At 50.3% G+C, this 17,934-nt stretch overlaps 1 protein-coding gene across 1 annotated transcript in view; it reads right to left on the bottom strand.

The window, feature by feature from the left end:
• Positions 1-17,934, bottom strand: part of RAB37 (RAB37, member RAS oncogene family) — a 65,601-nt gene that overhangs the window by 9,396 nt on the left and 38,271 nt on the right. The window contains exon 2 of the mRNA XM_065909274.1: positions 6,717-6,827. Coding sequence (XP_065765346.1) covers positions 6,717-6,827 — 111 coding nt within the window. The remainder of the gene's footprint in view (positions 1-6,716; positions 6,828-17,934) is intronic.

The following is a 17,934-nucleotide window of genomic DNA, read 5'->3' as shown; positions in this document are numbered from 1 at the left end:
TGCCTTCTCCCCTCTGGCACCTACTAGGTCTTAAAGTCTGGTACCAAATGATCTCATAAAGTTGTGAATCAGTTTGAGCTGAATCTCCAGGACCTCCCAGGAACCCCGCTGCTCCTGTTGACAGAGACCAAGAGTGTGTCCAGGGGTTGTCCAGAGCAGAGTTCAGGGGCCCTGACCTGGGCTAACCATTCAATTCAGTTCAGTTCAGTCGGTCAATCGTGTCCGACTCTTTGCGACCCCATGGACTGCAGCAAGCCAGGCCTCCCTGTCCATCACCAACTCCCGGAACTTACTCAAACTCATGTCCATTGAGGCGGTGATGCCATCCCACCATTCAATTACCTGATCCCAAATCCTACATAAGTGCAGTCAGGTTCCCACGGAACAGGGTGAGTACTTTACAGAGGGACTGGGTGAGGGGCATGTAGATGGGCAGGGGCCCTGAACCTCTTTACTGAGGTATGGGGGTGATGAGCAAGGGGCAGGCCTGGCTTACGGGCGACCATAATAAGCCTCACGGGGACTGCGTGTACACCTGCTTCCTGCCCTGTAACTTTAGGCATCACCTGGAGCTATTTCCCATGGAGCATTGTTATTTTCGTTTTTGTTTTTGGTCTCAAAGTGCGGCCTGTGAGATCTTAGTTCCCTGACCAGGGATCTAACCCATGCCCCTTGCTTTAGAACCGCGGGGTCTTAACCACGGCACCACCAGGGAAGTCCCAGGGGCCATTTTCCGGAAGTGGGTGTGCCATGACCTCCTACCACATGGGGAGGGACTCGAGCATGGGGCACAGAGCCCCGCTGATGTGCCCTCTTGCCTGCTATTTGGGTGTCACAGGCGCTGGTCGCAGATAACGCCCCAGTGCATTCAGTGTCCTGAGGGCTCACACAGGAACCCTGCAGGCGAGAGGGTTTCAGCCCGAGAGGGTGATGACTGAGGGGGAAGGAGAGGGGGGATGTGGTCTGGTCCCCTCTGGCTTTACTCTGTCAGCCAGGCTGATGTGGATCGCATTGTGGTTACCCCGCCCCAGAGAGAGGCTCAAGTCCTAAGCTCTAGGAACTCAGAATGTGACCTTATTTGGAAGTAGGGTCATTGCGGGTATAGTTATTTAAGATGAGGTCTTAGAGGAGAGGTGGTTGTTGTTCGGTTGCTAAGTCGTGTCTGATTCTTTGCAACCCTGTGGACTGTAGCACACCAGGCTTCCTTATCCTTCACTGCATCCCGGAGTTTGCTCAAACTGTCCATTGAGTCAGTGATGCCATCCCGTTACCTCATCCTCTGTCGGCCCCTTCTCCTCCTGCCTTCAATCTTTCCCAGCATCAGGGTCCTTTCCAATGACTCAGTTCTTCGTATCAGGTGGCCAAAGTATTGGAACTTCAGCTTCAGCATCAGTCCTTCCAATGAATATTCAGGGCTGATTTCATTTAGGATTGATTGGTTCGCTCTCAGAGTCCAAGGGACTCTGAGGAGTCTTCTCCAACACCACAGTTCAAAAGCATCAATTCTTCAACGCTCAGCCTTCTTTGTGGTCCAGTTCTCACATCCATACATGACTACTGGAAAAGCCATAGCTTTGACTAGACGGACCTTTGTCGGCAAAGTTGTGTCTCTGTTTTTTAATACGCTGTCTAGGGAGGAGGGGGTGGGACTTTAATCCAATGTGAATGGTGTCCTTTTAAGAAGAGGATGGAGGGAGAAGATGGCCTTGTGGAGACAGACGTAGAGCTGGGAGTGTTGCAGCTACGAGTCAAGAGTTTCCGGGAGCCACTGGAAGCTGGAAGAGGCAAGGAGGGTCCTTCCCTTGAGCCTTCAGAGGGCGTGTGGCCCTGCCCACTCCTTGATTTCTGGCCTCCAGCTGTGGTTTGTGCAGGCTTCAGCAAGACCCTCTGTCCTGTGGCAGGCTTGGGATGGAGAAAGTTGCCCATTGGTGTGGGTGCACTGGACATGGTGGAGAAATACAAGCGCTGTGTTGCTGCATCTCCGCTCTGGGCGGGCTGGCGGCAGTAGGGCACGAAGCCCACAGATGTGGCAGAGAGGCCCGGCTGGACTCCTCTGGGCCGTATCTGTGGCCTGCCGGGTCTGGGGCCTGTAGGCGGTGTTGTGTGCAGAAGATGTCACACGCTGTCCTCTGGAACACTGCAGCGTCAGGTGGGGTGTTCAAGGGCAGCCTCAAGGGAGGCGGAGGTGAGGGCGGCATCAGGGACGTTCAGAACTAGGGGGTGCTGGGCAGGGAGGTGTTGCCCCAAAGGGAGGACGCACAGCCCATTCAGAGGTGGGGAGTGTCTTTAGACAGGAGGGGTGGTGGAGAGAGTGGATGGAGGACACAACCTCTGGGGAGTGCAGCCTTCCTGATGGCGTTTCTAGTGTTGTGTACACACTGGGGCAGCCTGCATCTCCCCGAGTACTCACACCAGGCACACGTCACCCCACCCACTCCTAGCACCTTACCACGGACACACACACACACCTCACATGACACACACCCAGAGACACGTCACACCCCATCACAGAGACTTCACACCCAGACACGCACACACCTGTCACCCCGTCACAGACACCAGACAACTCACACCACAGACACACAACGGCTCACACCACAAATACACACCTTACATCATGCACACACCTCATGCACGCACACCACCCAGGCCCCAGAAACAGACGCCGCTCACGTCATGCACACCGCGATTCAAGTTATGTAAGTACCTCAAGTCATTCTACATGCACGTTTATCAGTGAACACAGGCGCACTTCATACCATGACGTAAACACACAATGCCTTACCCCTTCCGCAAACACACACATCTCACATTCCCCAAACACGTCTCACCTCTTCATGGTCACAGACATGACTCAACACCACTCCCCAACACGCACGCCACATCACTGCACAAGCACCCTCCTCACTGACCCCCACATCACACCTTCCCTAGAGGAAGAGATCACCCTCTGAATACAGTGTCTCTCGGTGACCCCAGCTCCTCTCATCACCCCCAAGTCCAGAAGGCACACACCCCACACTTGACCCCTAACCGATCTCCCTGCCCTCCTCCTGTACACAAGTCACCCCACAACCCCACATGATCTCCCGTACGGATGTGATGATGCTGCGTGAGACCTCCAGGTCATGGTTGTTCAGAGGAGGGCCTTTGTGTGCAGTGAGGAGATGAAGGACTCAGCAGAGTGGGTGGCAAGAAACCCCCAGAGCTGGGAGAATACCACCATCAGAGTCCGAGGTGCCTGACCACAGGTCCCCGCGTGTGTGTGGGTGAGCTTGGGATCCATGACTGCAGATAAACTGGAGGTTTTATGTGCATTACCCGCGTGTGTGAAAACCACTGGACTGAACTGCGCCAGACCTCGGCTGGCAGAGGACGGATTCCAACTTTATTGGAAGGAGGTAGATGAGCCACTGATGGTGCTAGGTGGTGGGGAACAGGGGCGAGGCTTTAGGAAGCTGAATGTTACAGCTGTGTTCAGGCAAGACTGGAGAGTTTAGGGGACATTGAGACATCACTTAGCCAGGAGACCTGCCTGGGGTGGGAGGGGGCTGGCTGGGGAGACTGCCGTGTGAGCCCTGTGGGTGTCAGCACCCCAGTAAACTCCTCCGCAGGATTCTGCCGCCAGTTTGGTGGAGCTGGTGACAGAGGAGTTGGAGAAGACTTTGCTTTGAGAGCCATCTACCCGGACCTGGGCAGGTCCCACTCCCAGAAGCAATGAGCTCAGAGGTTCTGGAGGGGGCCTGGGGGCAGATTCCAGTGGTCTCCCCACTCACCTCTGTCTTCTCTATTTATTGTTATTATTACTAACTTTTTTTGGCCATGCGGCAAGTGGGATCTTATTTCCCCAACCGGGGATTGAACCCACGTCTCCCGCAGTGGAAGCACAAAATCCTAACCACTGGACCACCAGGGAATTCTCCACCTCTGTCTCCTTTAAAGTGAAGGTCAAGGACTCCTCCTCTCTCCTGCTGCCCAGGCTCCACTCAGCCTAATGAGCTGGGTCAACAGGACACCCACCCACCCCCACCAGCTACCAGAAATTCTGACCACAGCCAGGGCTGGCCACAGGACATTTGCACGTGGCCAGCTCATTGGAAAAGACCTTGATGCCGGGTAAGATTGAAGGCAAGAGGAGAAGGGGGCGACAGAGGATGAGACGGTCGGATGGTATCACTGACTCAATGGACATGAGTTTGAGCAAAAAGAGTCAGACACGACTTAATGACTTAACAACAACGAGCTGTCAGCAGTGTTTCAAGTTAAGGTGCAAACAACAGGTGGACAGGCGAGTGTCCGGCAGCCCAGCTCTCTGGGGCCCCCCAGACCACTGATACTGGGAGGAGACCCCCGTGGCCTCCAGCCTCTGTGTCAGAGGACGTGGGAGACTTCAGCTGCTGGGCAAAGATCCAGCTGGTCTGAGCAGAGGGTTGGAAGGAGACCCGTCTCTGGGAAGGAAACGAGTGGAAGGTCCCTGGTGCTAGCCAGAGGAGTGGGGAGGGGGCTTGTGGAGGAGACAGTCGTTTTCTGGGTGACCGCTGCAGGCCTCTTTGTGCGGAACTGGGCAGTGGCGTCCGGCCCAGGGTTAGTCACAGCAGTGTCCTCGGTGTGGCTCCTGTCACAGGCTGTCATCACTACGGCCAGTGTGGGGTGAGGGGTAGGGGGTGTGCCCCGTTTGCTCCCAGGCCACGCACGTGACCCAGGAGACCCCAGACTCAGGCCTGAATCGGGCCCCCAGGCCCTCACGCAGCAGAAGCTGCCCGTGGGTTTGTCCTGAGGTGCGAACCGGGCCGAGCGAGCAGCCAAGGCCCAGGAGGGAGGGAGGGCCCGGCCCGTGCGCTGTTGGCCACTCCCTTTCTTCCTTCTCACACGGGCTTTTCTCACCAGGCTGGTGGCGGACGTTGGAGGTCCCACCCCTGTGCCTCTGAGGAGCGGGAATCAGTTTTCCCCCACCCTCCAGCGCCTCTCTGCCTCTTGCCCTCTGACACGCGGGAGGACGGGGACGGAGTGAGTGAGGAGGGTGGCTGTGGGCACACACGTGCCCTGCACGCGGAGGGGCAGGTGAGGCGGGCCCGCGGTGGAGGACGCCTGGCACCCCTTTCCTGGTCGGCTTCCTGGCACCCTGGTCCGAAGCCTGGACCCACCCCTGCTGGACTCAGCCTCGCCCCTCGCAGCACTAGGAGCCTTGGGTGCTGGTTTTTCAGGCTGAACTCCAGGCCCAGGTGCACACCCTGGCGGGTCACTCATTTCTGCTCCATCACGGTCCCTTGCCTTCTGCACGGTGACCCAGTGGTCGAGTCCAGATTCTGGCTGGGGCGGGGTCCCCTCTCTCTTCCCACCAACATGGTTCTGCTGTGTCCCAGCACCTCCCAGGCCCAGTGCTCTGTTTGGTCCAAGAAGCTGGCCTTTCAAACACCCATGCTGCCGAAGAAATGACATTGGTCCTTCCGCATCTCTGGATACTAGGATTCTGGGGACCCCTAAAGAAGGCCCTTTTCCGCCTGCCACCATCCAAGGGAGGGTTGAAAAGCTTTCCAAAGGCTTCGCCACAATTCAAGGTCGCTGCCAGTCACTGGCAGGCATAGTGAAAGTGGAGAGAAATAAGGATGTGGGCTAGAGGAAGCGCTTTGTGGCCTGCAGAGGGGCTAAGAATAGACAAAACCTGAGGATGCTTCCTTAATCTGAGCTTATCCCCCATGGTGTGTCCAGGGAGAGAGAGAGTGCAAAAACCTGAACTTTAATCCTTGACATGCCAGCACCCTAGGACCCACAAGAAAATGCCAAGTTGGGACATTTTTTTTTGATATGGACCATTTTTAAAAGTGTTATAAATAAGTTAGTCTTATAAAGAGCTTCTCAGGTGGCACTGGTGGTAAAGAACCCACCCGCCTGCAAATGCAGAAGATTAAGAGATACAGGTTTGATCCCTGGGTCAGGAAGATCCCCTGGAGGAGAAAATGGCAACCCACTCCAGTATTCCTGCCTGGAGAATCCCACGGACAGAGGAGCCTGGTGGGCTACAGTCCATAAGGTTGCGAAGAGCTGGATACGACTGGGTGACTGAATAGCAACATAAAGAATTTGGTACGGTATTGCTTCTGTTGTTTTGTTCTGGTTTCTTGGCGCAAGGCATGCAGGACCCTAGCTCCCAGACCAGGGATCGAACCTGCACCCCCTGCATGGGAAGGCGAAGTCTTAAACACTGGACTGCCAGGGAAGTCCCATGGACCTATGTGCAACTTTTAAGCTACCTCTTTGCCTCTCTGGGTTTTTTCTTGCCCTGTATCTATGTCAGGATGCTCCCTTGCCTTCTAGCTGTCTTTGGTCATGGAGAGTCCCAGAAGGAGATGAACGGGGAGCCGGAGGGGAGCAGCGTGGGGCAGGGGACAGTTTACTGCCCTGGCTGCCTCCTGGGTGGGCTCTGACGGTGGCTGTGTTCCACTGCTGGGGTCAGGCCAGCCCTCTGCACACAGCCCTCTGTCCCTGGTTCTGCTGACCATTCCCCCTTCTCTTTCTTCAGACCTGGGGTGGGTTGGATGCCATTAAACTGCCCAAGGGCCCTGCCACATCCCTCCTGGTTTCCCCACCCCCTGCCTGCACCTCGGCCAATAGCTGTTTCATTAAACCTCCTGAATGACCCAGTGCGAGCGTCCGCCTGTTTCCTGCCAGGACCCTGTCAGAGGCCCAGCAGGGCCCCTGAGCCCAGGAGTGCTTACTGTGAATCCGATTCCCACGGTGGCTGAGAAGGAGCCCGGAATGAACTTGCCCTGGTCGAACTGAACCAGCAGGGACGTCTTCCCCACGCCGCTGTCCCCCACCAGGATGGTCTGAAAGGGAGCAACAGAGGGGGCTGAGGACCTGCGAGTGTGGACCGGGCGGCCGAGAGTGGGACGGGGCTGTGGGAGTGGGCTCCTTCTAAACGCACGTACACATGTGCACGCGCGCACGCGCGCGCACACACACACACACACACACACACACCCAACTCTGGATTTCCTAGTGAGACCATTGAACATGGCATGAAAGCATAAAGGAAATCTTGTTTCAACCCAAGTTAACCAGTATCTCGGGTGACCTTGAGAACGTGCCTCTCAGACTTCCAGCCCCCGGGGCATCGCTGACAGGTCCCGCTGCTGCGCTCTCTGGTCTGTCCTTGAACCTTCCTGCTCTTCCTCCTTCACCTGGGGCCAGACCTGGGTCAACCACGAGCTGGCGCTTGCCAAGGACATCTGCCAGGTTCCCAGGTGGCGCTGTGCTGGGCTCAGTCACTCAGTCGTGTCTGACTCTTTGCGACCCCATGCACTGTAGCCTGCCAGACTCCTCTGTCCATGGGATTCTCCAGGCAAGAATACTGGAGTAGGTTGCCATGCCCTCCTCCAGGGGATCTTCCCAACCCAGAGATTGAGCCCAGGTTTCCCATGTTGCAGGCGGATTCTTTACCGCCAGTGGTAAAGAATTCACCTGTCAATGCAGGAGACATGAGAGTCTTGGGTTCGATCCCTGGGTCAGGAAGATCCCCTGATGGAGGGCATAGTAACCCACTCCAGTATTCTTGCCTGGAGAGTCCCATGGACATAGACTACAATCCACAGAGCTGCATAGAGTCAGACACCACTGCAGCGACTTAGCACGCACGCATGCAAGGGCATCTGACATCCGCTTCTGCGGAGACTGAATCCAGTATTGCTGCAGCTGTTGACCTTCGAGATGCCTAGAAGGGAGTTCAGGGTGAAGAATGAGGCACCATGTGCTCCAGAAAAACTGGTGGAACAGGTCTTTACATAGACGTTTTCAGGACTTGATTTCATGACCTCAATCCTTGCATCTCTTCATATCTAGAAAAGCACTAAATCCCTTCATGGTGACATCAGCTCCTCGTAACTAGCAGAAAAATACCTTTTGTAAAATAGGTGATCAATTGCATGAACTCCCCCTTGACCAAAATCACACGTATTGACCTTCCCCCACTACCTCCTTGGAGTAGTCTCTCAGAGCTATCTGGGGTGCTGTCTCCCGGGTTGCAGTCATTTTGCCCCAAATAAAACTTAACTTACAACTCTCATGTCGTGCATCTTTTTAAAGTCAACACCTTCATCACAGTCTGACTGCTCTCCCTGCCTCTCCCACCCCATTGCTCTCACAGGTGTTTCTCCCAGTAGTATCCTTGCACTTTTTTTTGACCATACTACGAGGCATAGGGGATCTTAGTTCCCCATCCAGGGATCAAACCCTCATTGGAGGCTCAGAGTCTTAACTGCTAGACTAGTTGGAAGTCCAAAATCCCTCAACATTTACTAACCCTTTGGGCATCTGCTTCTTGGAACACCTGTGTCAGGGGTCTCCCTATGGGAAAGTCTGTAGAATGAAACAAATGAGGACATCTGAACATATACATTGGGAAGAATTTGCACTTGGCCTTGGAGAGGATAACATTTCAAAGGGACGCAGAGTCTGGGAAAGAAGGGTCTGGCTACTTCTGTACTTGGAGGAAGTAGTGGAGAGAATTACCTGGAAGTTCAGGTGCGCTATCTGAAAGAAAACCCTAAGTGATATGGAAGGAATAAACATGCACTCAGAGGCTGATAGTCAGTGGATCCTCAATGAATGAATGGGCGGGTAAATACCTTGGTTTCAAAGTGGACAGTAGCCACTGTCCAAAGGCAAGCATTCAGGGTCACTGGAAAGACTTGGGAAATGCCGGCTTTAGCTCAACTTACAAAGCCACAAAGATACAAAAAAACAAACGTGAGAAACCATAAAGATTGGCAGGGCCTCCTTGGGTCAGACCATGGCGCCAGCACTGTTTGCTCTGACCATGGCGCTGAATCACTAGCAGGGGTCTTTCGTGATGTTGCCTTTGGACGCTCTTTGACCGTGGTCCCCCAGCCCCACTTCCCGAACCGAATTCTATTCAGTTTTTATTTCCTCCTGGAGAAGGAAATGCACCCCACTCAGTACTCTCGCCTGGAAAATCCCATGGACAGAGGAGCCTGCTAGGCTACAGTCCACGGGGTCACGAAGAGTCGGACATGACTGAGCGACTTCTCTTTCTTTTCTTTTATTTCCTCCCTGGTGAAAAGGCTCCATTTGTTTGTGTGTGCAGTGGCTTTAATAATTTACATCTCAAATCTAACTTCCTCAAACTGGAAGAAGTGCTTCCTTGAGAGAATATTCCAGAATGTGAGGGGTCCGTCTGTCCATTTGCATCCACCTCTTTTACTAAAGGATAGGACAGGTTCTCATTCTTTCTGCCCCTATCCTTGTTCTCTCCAGAGTGAAGAGTTATCATCACCTTCTCCTCTCATGTGAAAACAGTTCCCTCTTCTTGGGACCTTCTTTCTTCTTTCTGATTTGGTGAGGACACAGTCCAGGGTGATGGGGTTCAGCATTTCAGATCCAGCGGAATTCTGCCCGGAGGCAAAGGCGGGATGATGCTCTTGGGTTGGTCTTTTTAAAAACAGCAACTTCATGAAGATGATCACGTCAGGAGTCAGTTGATGATGGGGGCAAACTTTTTTTCTGGGCTACCATGGTGAGCTCAGAGCTGATCAATTTAGAAATTGGATGATTGCCCCTGAAATCCAGGACCACCTTTATGTCTGGTCTTTGCGTATGCCCCTCCCCATGAAATAAGTGGTCCATGAAGCCAAAGACTTGTGTCTCCCCATAGACTATAGTTTGCTCCAAGCCAACTGCTAGTGTTGCCTGAGTAGTGGCCAAGGGATGGCTATTTGCTGGGATGTGGACAGAGCTTGGGTGTGAAGGCTGGGTGTTCACAGACACACTCTCCTGAGGACCTTGGGTGTGGAATGTGCGGGAGTGGGGAGGGCAGGGGGTCATCTGTGGACGGTGGGCTGAAGACTAGAAGACCTCTGTCCTTAGGCTGCTACGTCTCGGTATAGAACTTCTGAGAACGATACATTCAAATCTGGCTTCTGGGTTGGTAGGCAGGTATTTTTGTCAAGGTAGGAAAGTTAGATGCACTTTTTTTTTTTTTTTTGGCCATACTGTGTGACCTGCGGGATCTTAGCACGTGTGCTAAGTCGCTTCAGTTATGTCCAACTCTGGACCGTAATCCACCAGGCAACTCTGTCCATGGGATTTCCCAGGCAAGAATACTGGAGTGGTTTCTCATGCCCTCCACCAGGGGATCTTCCCGACCCAGGGACTGAACTCACATCTCCTGCATCTCCCGCACTGGCAGGTGGATTCTAGTTAGGAAGCCCCTTAGTTACCAGGTCAGGGATCTAAACTGTGCCCCCCTGCAGTGGAAGCAGGGAGTCTTAACCACTGGGCCACCAGGGAAGTCCAGATGCATTTGATTTGAAAGATTTAAAGAAAATATTTGTTTATTTATTTGGCTACACTGGGTTCTAGTTGCGGCACTTTCCTTGTGGTATAGCGACTCTCTCGCTGTGGCTTGCAGGCTCAGTAATTGCAGCCCACAAATTTAGTAGCTCCGAGACATGTGGGATCTTTAGTTCCCCTACCAGGGATTGAACTCGAGTCCCCTGCATTGTAAGGTGGATTCTTAACCACTGGACCATCAGGGAAACCCTGATTTGATAGATTCTTTTCTTAGCTTGCTTTAGACTGTTAAAGTATTGAGGCATATGGTATATGGGCTGCCATTGTATGCTAGCTCTGGTCCCTCAAATGTTAGTGAGGGGTCTGGCTAGTCTATTACCTTAATGCACAAAGGAGTGTCTCCACTCAAAGCTGCCAGTATTTTCCTGAAGTTTCTCTAGGTGGGCTCCAAATTTCACTACTCAGATAAGCCAGATGTCAACCTCAGATCTAGATTTTCCAGGGCACCTCCCCTGTTTGGGAGCACCTATGAAAGGTTAATTAACTGTGGTTGTGATAGAAACCTCTGTGTCAGCTTCACCACCGTTTAGACAAGTGTCTTTGTTCTTTCTTCTTGTCATTTTGCTTATGTCCCTATTTGTGTCTCATCCACATCCAAAAGGGACCTGAGGTGATTTACAGCAAAACCCGTCATAGGTGGCTCAGTGGTAAAGAACCCGCCGGCCAGTGCAGGAGATGTGGGTTCGATCCCTGGATCGGGAAGGTCCCTTGGAGGAGAACATGGCAACCCATTCCAGTATTATTGCCTGGAGAATCCCATGGATGGAGAAGCCTGGTGGGCTTCAGTCCATGGGATTGCAGAGTTGGATACGACTAAGCATGCATGCACACACACCACTATACCAAAGGACAGTTAACGATGCTCCCTGATTATGCCTGGCATAAATTCCCCAAAGTGAGGTTGGGTTTTCCCTGTGTCTGAGCATTACATTTGGTTTTGGATTTCCTGGAAGTCAAGACGAAATGGGAAGCCAGACGGAGTGTGTGGTACTTTATTGCCAGGAAAAATGCCTGAGTCCTTTCAATCTGTGAGTATTTTTCTCTTGGCGTGAGCTGCTGAGAGGAATCTCTTGTGTGGATCCTTACACGAGAGGCCCTGAGTGACAAGATGGGCATTTGTAATTTTGCAGAAGATGCAAAGCTTTTCCTCCAGCTTTTGTATCGATCTTTGCTAAAAGCCGGGCCTGACATCTACTCGCACTTCCGTAGAGGCCTCTCAATGGAGCCGGGCTAATGGTGTCTAAATACATTGCTTTCCTGTGATTTCATGATTCAGGGGAACATTTAGAAAACCAAGATGAATGAGTGGTTACCGTGGCTCTTACAGTGGTTCTTAGCTACCTTTTATTTTTTTAACAAGACAGGAAATTCAGATGCCATAAAGAAAAAGATCGATAGATCTGATTGTATAGAAAAAAATTACTCTGGTCATTAGAAGATACAGCAACAAAATCAAACGAGAAATGACAGAGGGAAAATATTGGCAAGATGGACAGAGGAGCCTGGTGGGCTGAGGTCTTGGGGGTCGCAAGGAGTCGGACACGACTGAAGTGACCAACACAGCACAGCCCATTCCATTCGAGGTAAAGGGTTAAACACCTCTCAAAAGTTCTCAATAGAAACATGAGCAAAGGTTATGGATAGAGAGACTTGATAAGCATTTCGTGTAAACAGAGACACGCCATATGTGATCTTTTGTGACTGATTCTTTTACTGAGCGTACTCTTTTTGAGGTTCATCAATGTACCTCATGTAGCAGTAGGTTATAGCATGTAGCAGTAATTAATTCCTTTCTATTATAGAATAATATTCCATTATATGACTGTACCACATTTTGTTTTTCCATTTGTCAGTTGGTGGGTATTTGGGATGGTCCCACTTTTTTGGCTACTGATAAATAATGCTGCTATGAACATCTATATACACATTTCTGTGTGAATGTATGTTTTCATTTCTCTTGGGTAGGTATGTTTGTTTTAGGTGTCAACGTGGCTAGGCTATAGTTCCTGCTATTCAATTAAACACTAATCTAGATATTGCTATGAAGGCATAGTTTGGATGTGACTAACATCTACGACCAACTTCTCCTTGCAAAGGTACACCAAGACAGGTGTACAAGGCCACTCATTGTAGCATTTGTAGGAGCAAGTAGTTCTGCTGTTGGGACTGGTGACTTGTAAGACTTCAATAATCCATAACTGCCTTATCCAGTTAATTGAAAGATCTTAAGAGCAACGTTGATCTTCCCCTGAGAAAGAAGTTCTGTCTCAAGATTGTAGCATTGGCTCCTGCTCGAGAATTTCCAATCTGCTGGCCTGCCCGAGAGATGCTGGACCTTCTGGTTCCCACTGTTGCATAAGTCAATTCCTTAGACGAAATCTCTCTTTATAGATAGATCTCCTACTAGTCCTGTTTTTCTGGGGAACCCTGACTGATAAAAAATAATATAAAATGGTTTGCTAAAACTTTGATTATGGTCAACATTGGCTGAGACTTGGGGAAGCAGGCACACATACATACACCACTGGTGGGAGTCTACACTAGGGCCTTTTGGAGAGCAATTGACAATATCTATCAAAGTTACACTGCAGATGGTGATTGCAGCCATGAAATTAAAATATGTTTGCTCCTTGAAAGAAAAACTATGACAAACCCATACAGCATATTAAAAAGCAGAGGCATTACTTTGCCAACAAAGGTCAGTCTAGTCAAAGCTATGGTTTTTCCAGTAGTCATGTATGGATGTGGGAGTTGAACTATAAAGAAAGTTGAGTGCCGAAGAATTGATGTTTTTGAACTGTGGTGTTGGAGAAGACTCTTGAGAGTCCCTTGGACTGCAAGGAGATCTGACCAGTCAAACCTAAAGGAAATCAGTCCTGAATATTCATTGGAAGGACTGATGCTGAAGCTCCAGTATTTTGGCCACCTGATGTGAAGAACTAACTCATTGGAAAAGACCCTGATGCTGGGAATGACTGAGGGCAGGAGAAGGTTGGATGAGGACAGAGGATGAGATGGTTGGATGGTATCACTGACACGATGGACATGAGTTTGAGCAAGCTCCAGGAGTTGGTGATGGACAGGAAAGCCTGGCGTGCTGCAGTCGATGGGGCTGCAAAGAGTCAGACATGACTGAGCGATTGAGCTGAACTGAACTGATCAAAGTTACACATGTAATTTTTTTTTCCACTCCACAGTTCTAGGGCTTTGCTTGCAAAAATGCACCAAGATATATGTACAGGACTGCTCACTGTAGTGTTTGTAGGGGCAAATAATCCAGCAGTTGGGACTGGTAAAATGAACTCTAGAGTTTACATGAAATGCAATATTGTGAATGATAAAAGAATGAGGAAAATCTGTATGTGTTGTTTGTAAAAAACTATATTATTAAGCAAAAGATGAAGGGGCAGAGAGGTTTGCTTGTATGATGACTTATGTGTACTTCACTTAGATGCATATTCTAGTTATGCATAAACTTTAAAATCTACTTTTTAAATTTTTTTGGCCACACCATGTGACATATGGGATCTTAATTCCCCAACAAGGGGTCGGACCTATGCCTCCTGCATTGGAATCTTGGAGTCTTAACTGCTGGACCACCAGGGAAGTCCCTGCATAAGGTTTTTTAAAAAGAAGCAACGGAGTCTGACAAAGGTTACCTTTGAGGTTCTGGACATGGTGAGGTGGGGTTGGAAAGGAGAATTTTCTTTTTCCTTTTATCTCTCCCACACTTAAAAAACTCTGTAGTACATTTTAAAGAAATGTTAACAGGATTATTTCAAAGTGGGCATTATTGGCTTTGTTTACTTTTTGAATTTTTCTGTATTAAAAATCCCTAATAAATGTAATAAACTAATTGATGAAGTAAAGTCATACAGGAGTGATCCTTTACTTAACCTGGAATAAACCACTTTTCTAAAGAAAAGAACACAAAATTGGTAATAGAAACACATACTTATATTCAACAGTGGTTGTCTCTGGGGTGGGATTAGAACTGATTTACCAAACACTCTTTGGGTTCCTCTGTATTTCATTATTTTTCAACAATGAATACACACTACTTTTGCAATCTGAAGAAGACTGTAGTCTGCAAGTCCACTGTGACCAAGAGGAGTTTTTGGTTTTAGTCCCTGGAAGCATTTCTACCAAAACGAAACATGAGTTGGTTCTGTTCTCCAAAGCTTTAAAACCATTCTTTTTCTTTTTTTTTTGACTGTGTCACGTATCTTGCTGGATCTTAGTTTCCTGACCAGGAATTGAACCCAGGCTTTTGGCAGTGAAAGCTCCAAGTCCTAACCACTGGACTGCAAGGGAATTCCCTAAAACCAAACTTCTTGATGATGTTTGCTTTATAGGACATCTTTTCTCAAAGGAGATGGTGTTGTTTGTGATGGAAATCTGTTGGGAAGTGAGTGATATGAACTCATACATTAGTGTCTCCTCCTGATTTCTGGAATAACTTTGCATTTCTTCAGGAAGAGATAAAAGATGGGTGAAGTATAAGCCTGAAAGTTAAAAGTGATTTTCTCAGGGTGATGAGATGAAGGCAATTAAATCCTTTTTTTCCCCCCAACTTTATCTGTATTTCACAATTTATTTTCTTGAAAAGAACATGTATTGCTTTCTTAGCCTAGAGAAACTTATAGTTTTGAATCACAAGCCATGGATGACTAGTGGTCCAGGGCTATTCTGATCTGAACCACATTAGAGGGAGAAGTGAAGTCGGGGATGTTGAGATAGCAGGGGCAGGATGGGCCACCTGTGAAGAGCTGCAAGGAAAAGTCAGAAGGGCAGAGGGGACTGGAGTGAACGGAAACCACTCGGCACCTAAAGCTGCGGAGTGGAGAATGAGGCCGCCGCTGCGTGGGTCTGGATTTTGTGGGGTCGCCTTTTAGTTTTCGATTACCACAGTCATGCTGCAAAGAACTGTCCGAAGCTCAGGGGTATGTAGCATGTTTGTGAGCCAGCCGTTTAGTCTGGGTGGTCTTTCTGGCCTCAGCTAGGCTTCCTTGTGTGTCTGGGAGTCAGCAGGCTGTTGGCCAGAGCAGCGTGGCTCTTGATCCGCGTGTTAGGCTGGTGCATTCTCAAGGAGGAAGTAGAGGAGCATGAGAACAAAGGAAATGCAGGAGGCCACCATGGGCTGGGCTTGGGAAAAAAACCAGCGTTTCTGCTGCATTTTCTTGGACAAAGTAAGCCCCGAGTCGATCCAGACTCAAAGAGAGGGAAGGAGACTCTTCCTTTTTGTGAGAAGACCTCTGGGGTCAAGGGGTAGATACCCGGGGTGGGACCATTTATCCCAGGCCTGAAGTTCATACAACGTTGGAGGCCCTTTTTAAAAGAATCCTGGGACTTCCTGCTTGTCCAGTGGCTAAGGGTCTGCTCTCCCAACCTAGGGTCCCAGGGCTCGATCCCAGGTCAGGGAACTAGATCCCATGTGCCTGCCATAACTAAAGATCTCAGGTGCACCAACTAAGGCCCAGCACAGACAAGTAAATAAATAAAAAGGGAAAAAGAATCCTGAAATATGAATACAGAATTTGATATAGGGGCCTGGGCAAGTGAGGGGTGCTGACATTTAAGTTCCATCAGATTCGTGGCCTCTTCCTCACTTTCACAAGGAAGTAAGAAGCTCGAAGCCCCAGGGAGGGGAGCCATCGTCATGCCGGTGGCAGAGCTCAGAGGGAGATCCGTTCAGCCCAGCGCTGGCGCCTGGATTCTGGGCAGCTGTCTGCTCTGGTCCCATGATGTCTGGCTAAGCACCGTTTGCATTTGCTCCTCCACTGAGAGGCTTAGTTCCTTCAGGTCCACCTGGCTTAGACTTTGGTTTTGTAATCTTCCATTGGGCCTGGGCAACTGCCATCCCGCGGACCTTCTATTCCAGAGTGGGAGAGACCCAGTGAAACTGGCCCTTTCAATACAGGGGCTCCTCCCCTGCCTGCGTGCTGTCACTTCAGTCGAGTCCGACTCTCTGTGACCCATGGACTGGGGCCTGCCAGGCTCCTCTGTCCGTGGGGTTCTCCAGGCAAGAATACTGCAGAGGGTTGCCATGCCCTCCTCCAGGGGATCTTCCTGACCCAGGGATCGAACCCGGGTCTCTGAGGTCTCCTACGTTGGCAGGTGGGTTCTTTACCACTCGTGCCACCTGGTAAAGATCTTGAAAAGATTGAGCCCAGAAAAAGACTGTGGTTTGTAAGCCAATGTGACCTAGAGAGGTAGCTTGAGCAAGTTTCTGTTCTTAGTCATCAGGACAACCCGACGATTGCATCCACACACACACACACTGCACACACACTGCACACGTGGACGTGAATTTGAGCACACTCTGGGAGATGGTGGAGGACGGAGGAGCCTACAGTCCGTGGGGCTGCAAAGAGTCGAATGCACAGCTGAACAACAGCGCCCGTGCACGCATAGCACTGGCACACACAGGGCAATGCGCACGGGTGACACAGCTCCCACACGTGGGCCCAGGTGCCAACATGGACACACCACACGTGTGCCCATGCATACGTGCACACGTGGCACATTCACACACACAGGTGCTTCAGAGCAGGGGAGTCGCAGACGACCCGTCCAACCCCTTCCTTCACACGTGGAGACGTGGGAGCCCAGCGAGGTGACGGACTCGTGCAGATGTCAATGGCCAAGCCAGGAGGGGAGCCTCAAATGGGTCATGGAAGACACAGGGCTCCCAGAATAGCCTGACACTCCTCCAGTCCCCAGAGGCATTTGCGTAGAGGAACAGACTCACTGTCACTTAGAGACTTTCAGAGAATTATCTCTTTTCTTGACATGCACCACTTTTAAAGTCTTTATTGAGTTTGTTATAACCTTTTTTCTGTTTTATGGCCATGAAGTATGTGGGGTTTTAGCCCCTTGAACAGGGATTAAACCGGTACCAGCTGCATTGGAAGGTGAAGTCTTTCTTTCTTTTTAATAAACTTTACTGAGGTATAATTTATGTACAATAAAAGCCACACATTGTAGGGTATAAGTGAAAGAGTTTTAAGAAATGTATATACCAATGTAATCACTACCCCAATCAAGATACAAAAAAATGGGTACCTTCCCTGCAAGTGTGGAAAGTGTCTTAACCTCTGGATCACCAGGGATGTCCCCAGAGAATTCTCTTTTGTTGATTCCAAGCAGAATCTCTGTTCTTGACCCAGGAAGGCCCAGGATCAGAGGGTCAGGGCACAGGCTGAAATTTGGAGCAGCTCAGAGACTGTCGCTTCTTACTGACTGTGCCGGAGAAAGGAAAGGTCACCCCACACCCCTCGAAGCATGTGCCCCTTGCTTTCCAGGGTGCCCCATCTTACTTAGCTCATCGGTCATTTCCCCTGGAAGCCAAATGCTGTCTCTGTTTGCTGAGGCCAGATGTCTCTCAGGATAGCTATTCGGGGTCACAGGCTGAGGTTGACTCTGCTGAGCAGTAGGGTAGGGACGGAGGCTGACCAAGTTTTCACTCTCTATCATTGACCTGACTTGACTGCCTGGAAGGACGTAATGTGAGAAGCCAATTCTGGCCACATCCTGGAAAACCATTGCTTATCAGCGGCTGCATTT

This window comes from Muntiacus reevesi, chromosome 18 (genome assembly GCF_963930625.1).
Source record: "Muntiacus reevesi chromosome 18, mMunRee1.1, whole genome shotgun sequence".
NCBI lineage: Eukaryota > Metazoa > Chordata > Mammalia > Artiodactyla > Cervidae > Muntiacus > Muntiacus reevesi.
The sequence above is the reverse complement of the archived record's forward strand: the minus strand, read 5'-3'. Positions and strand labels throughout refer to the sequence as shown.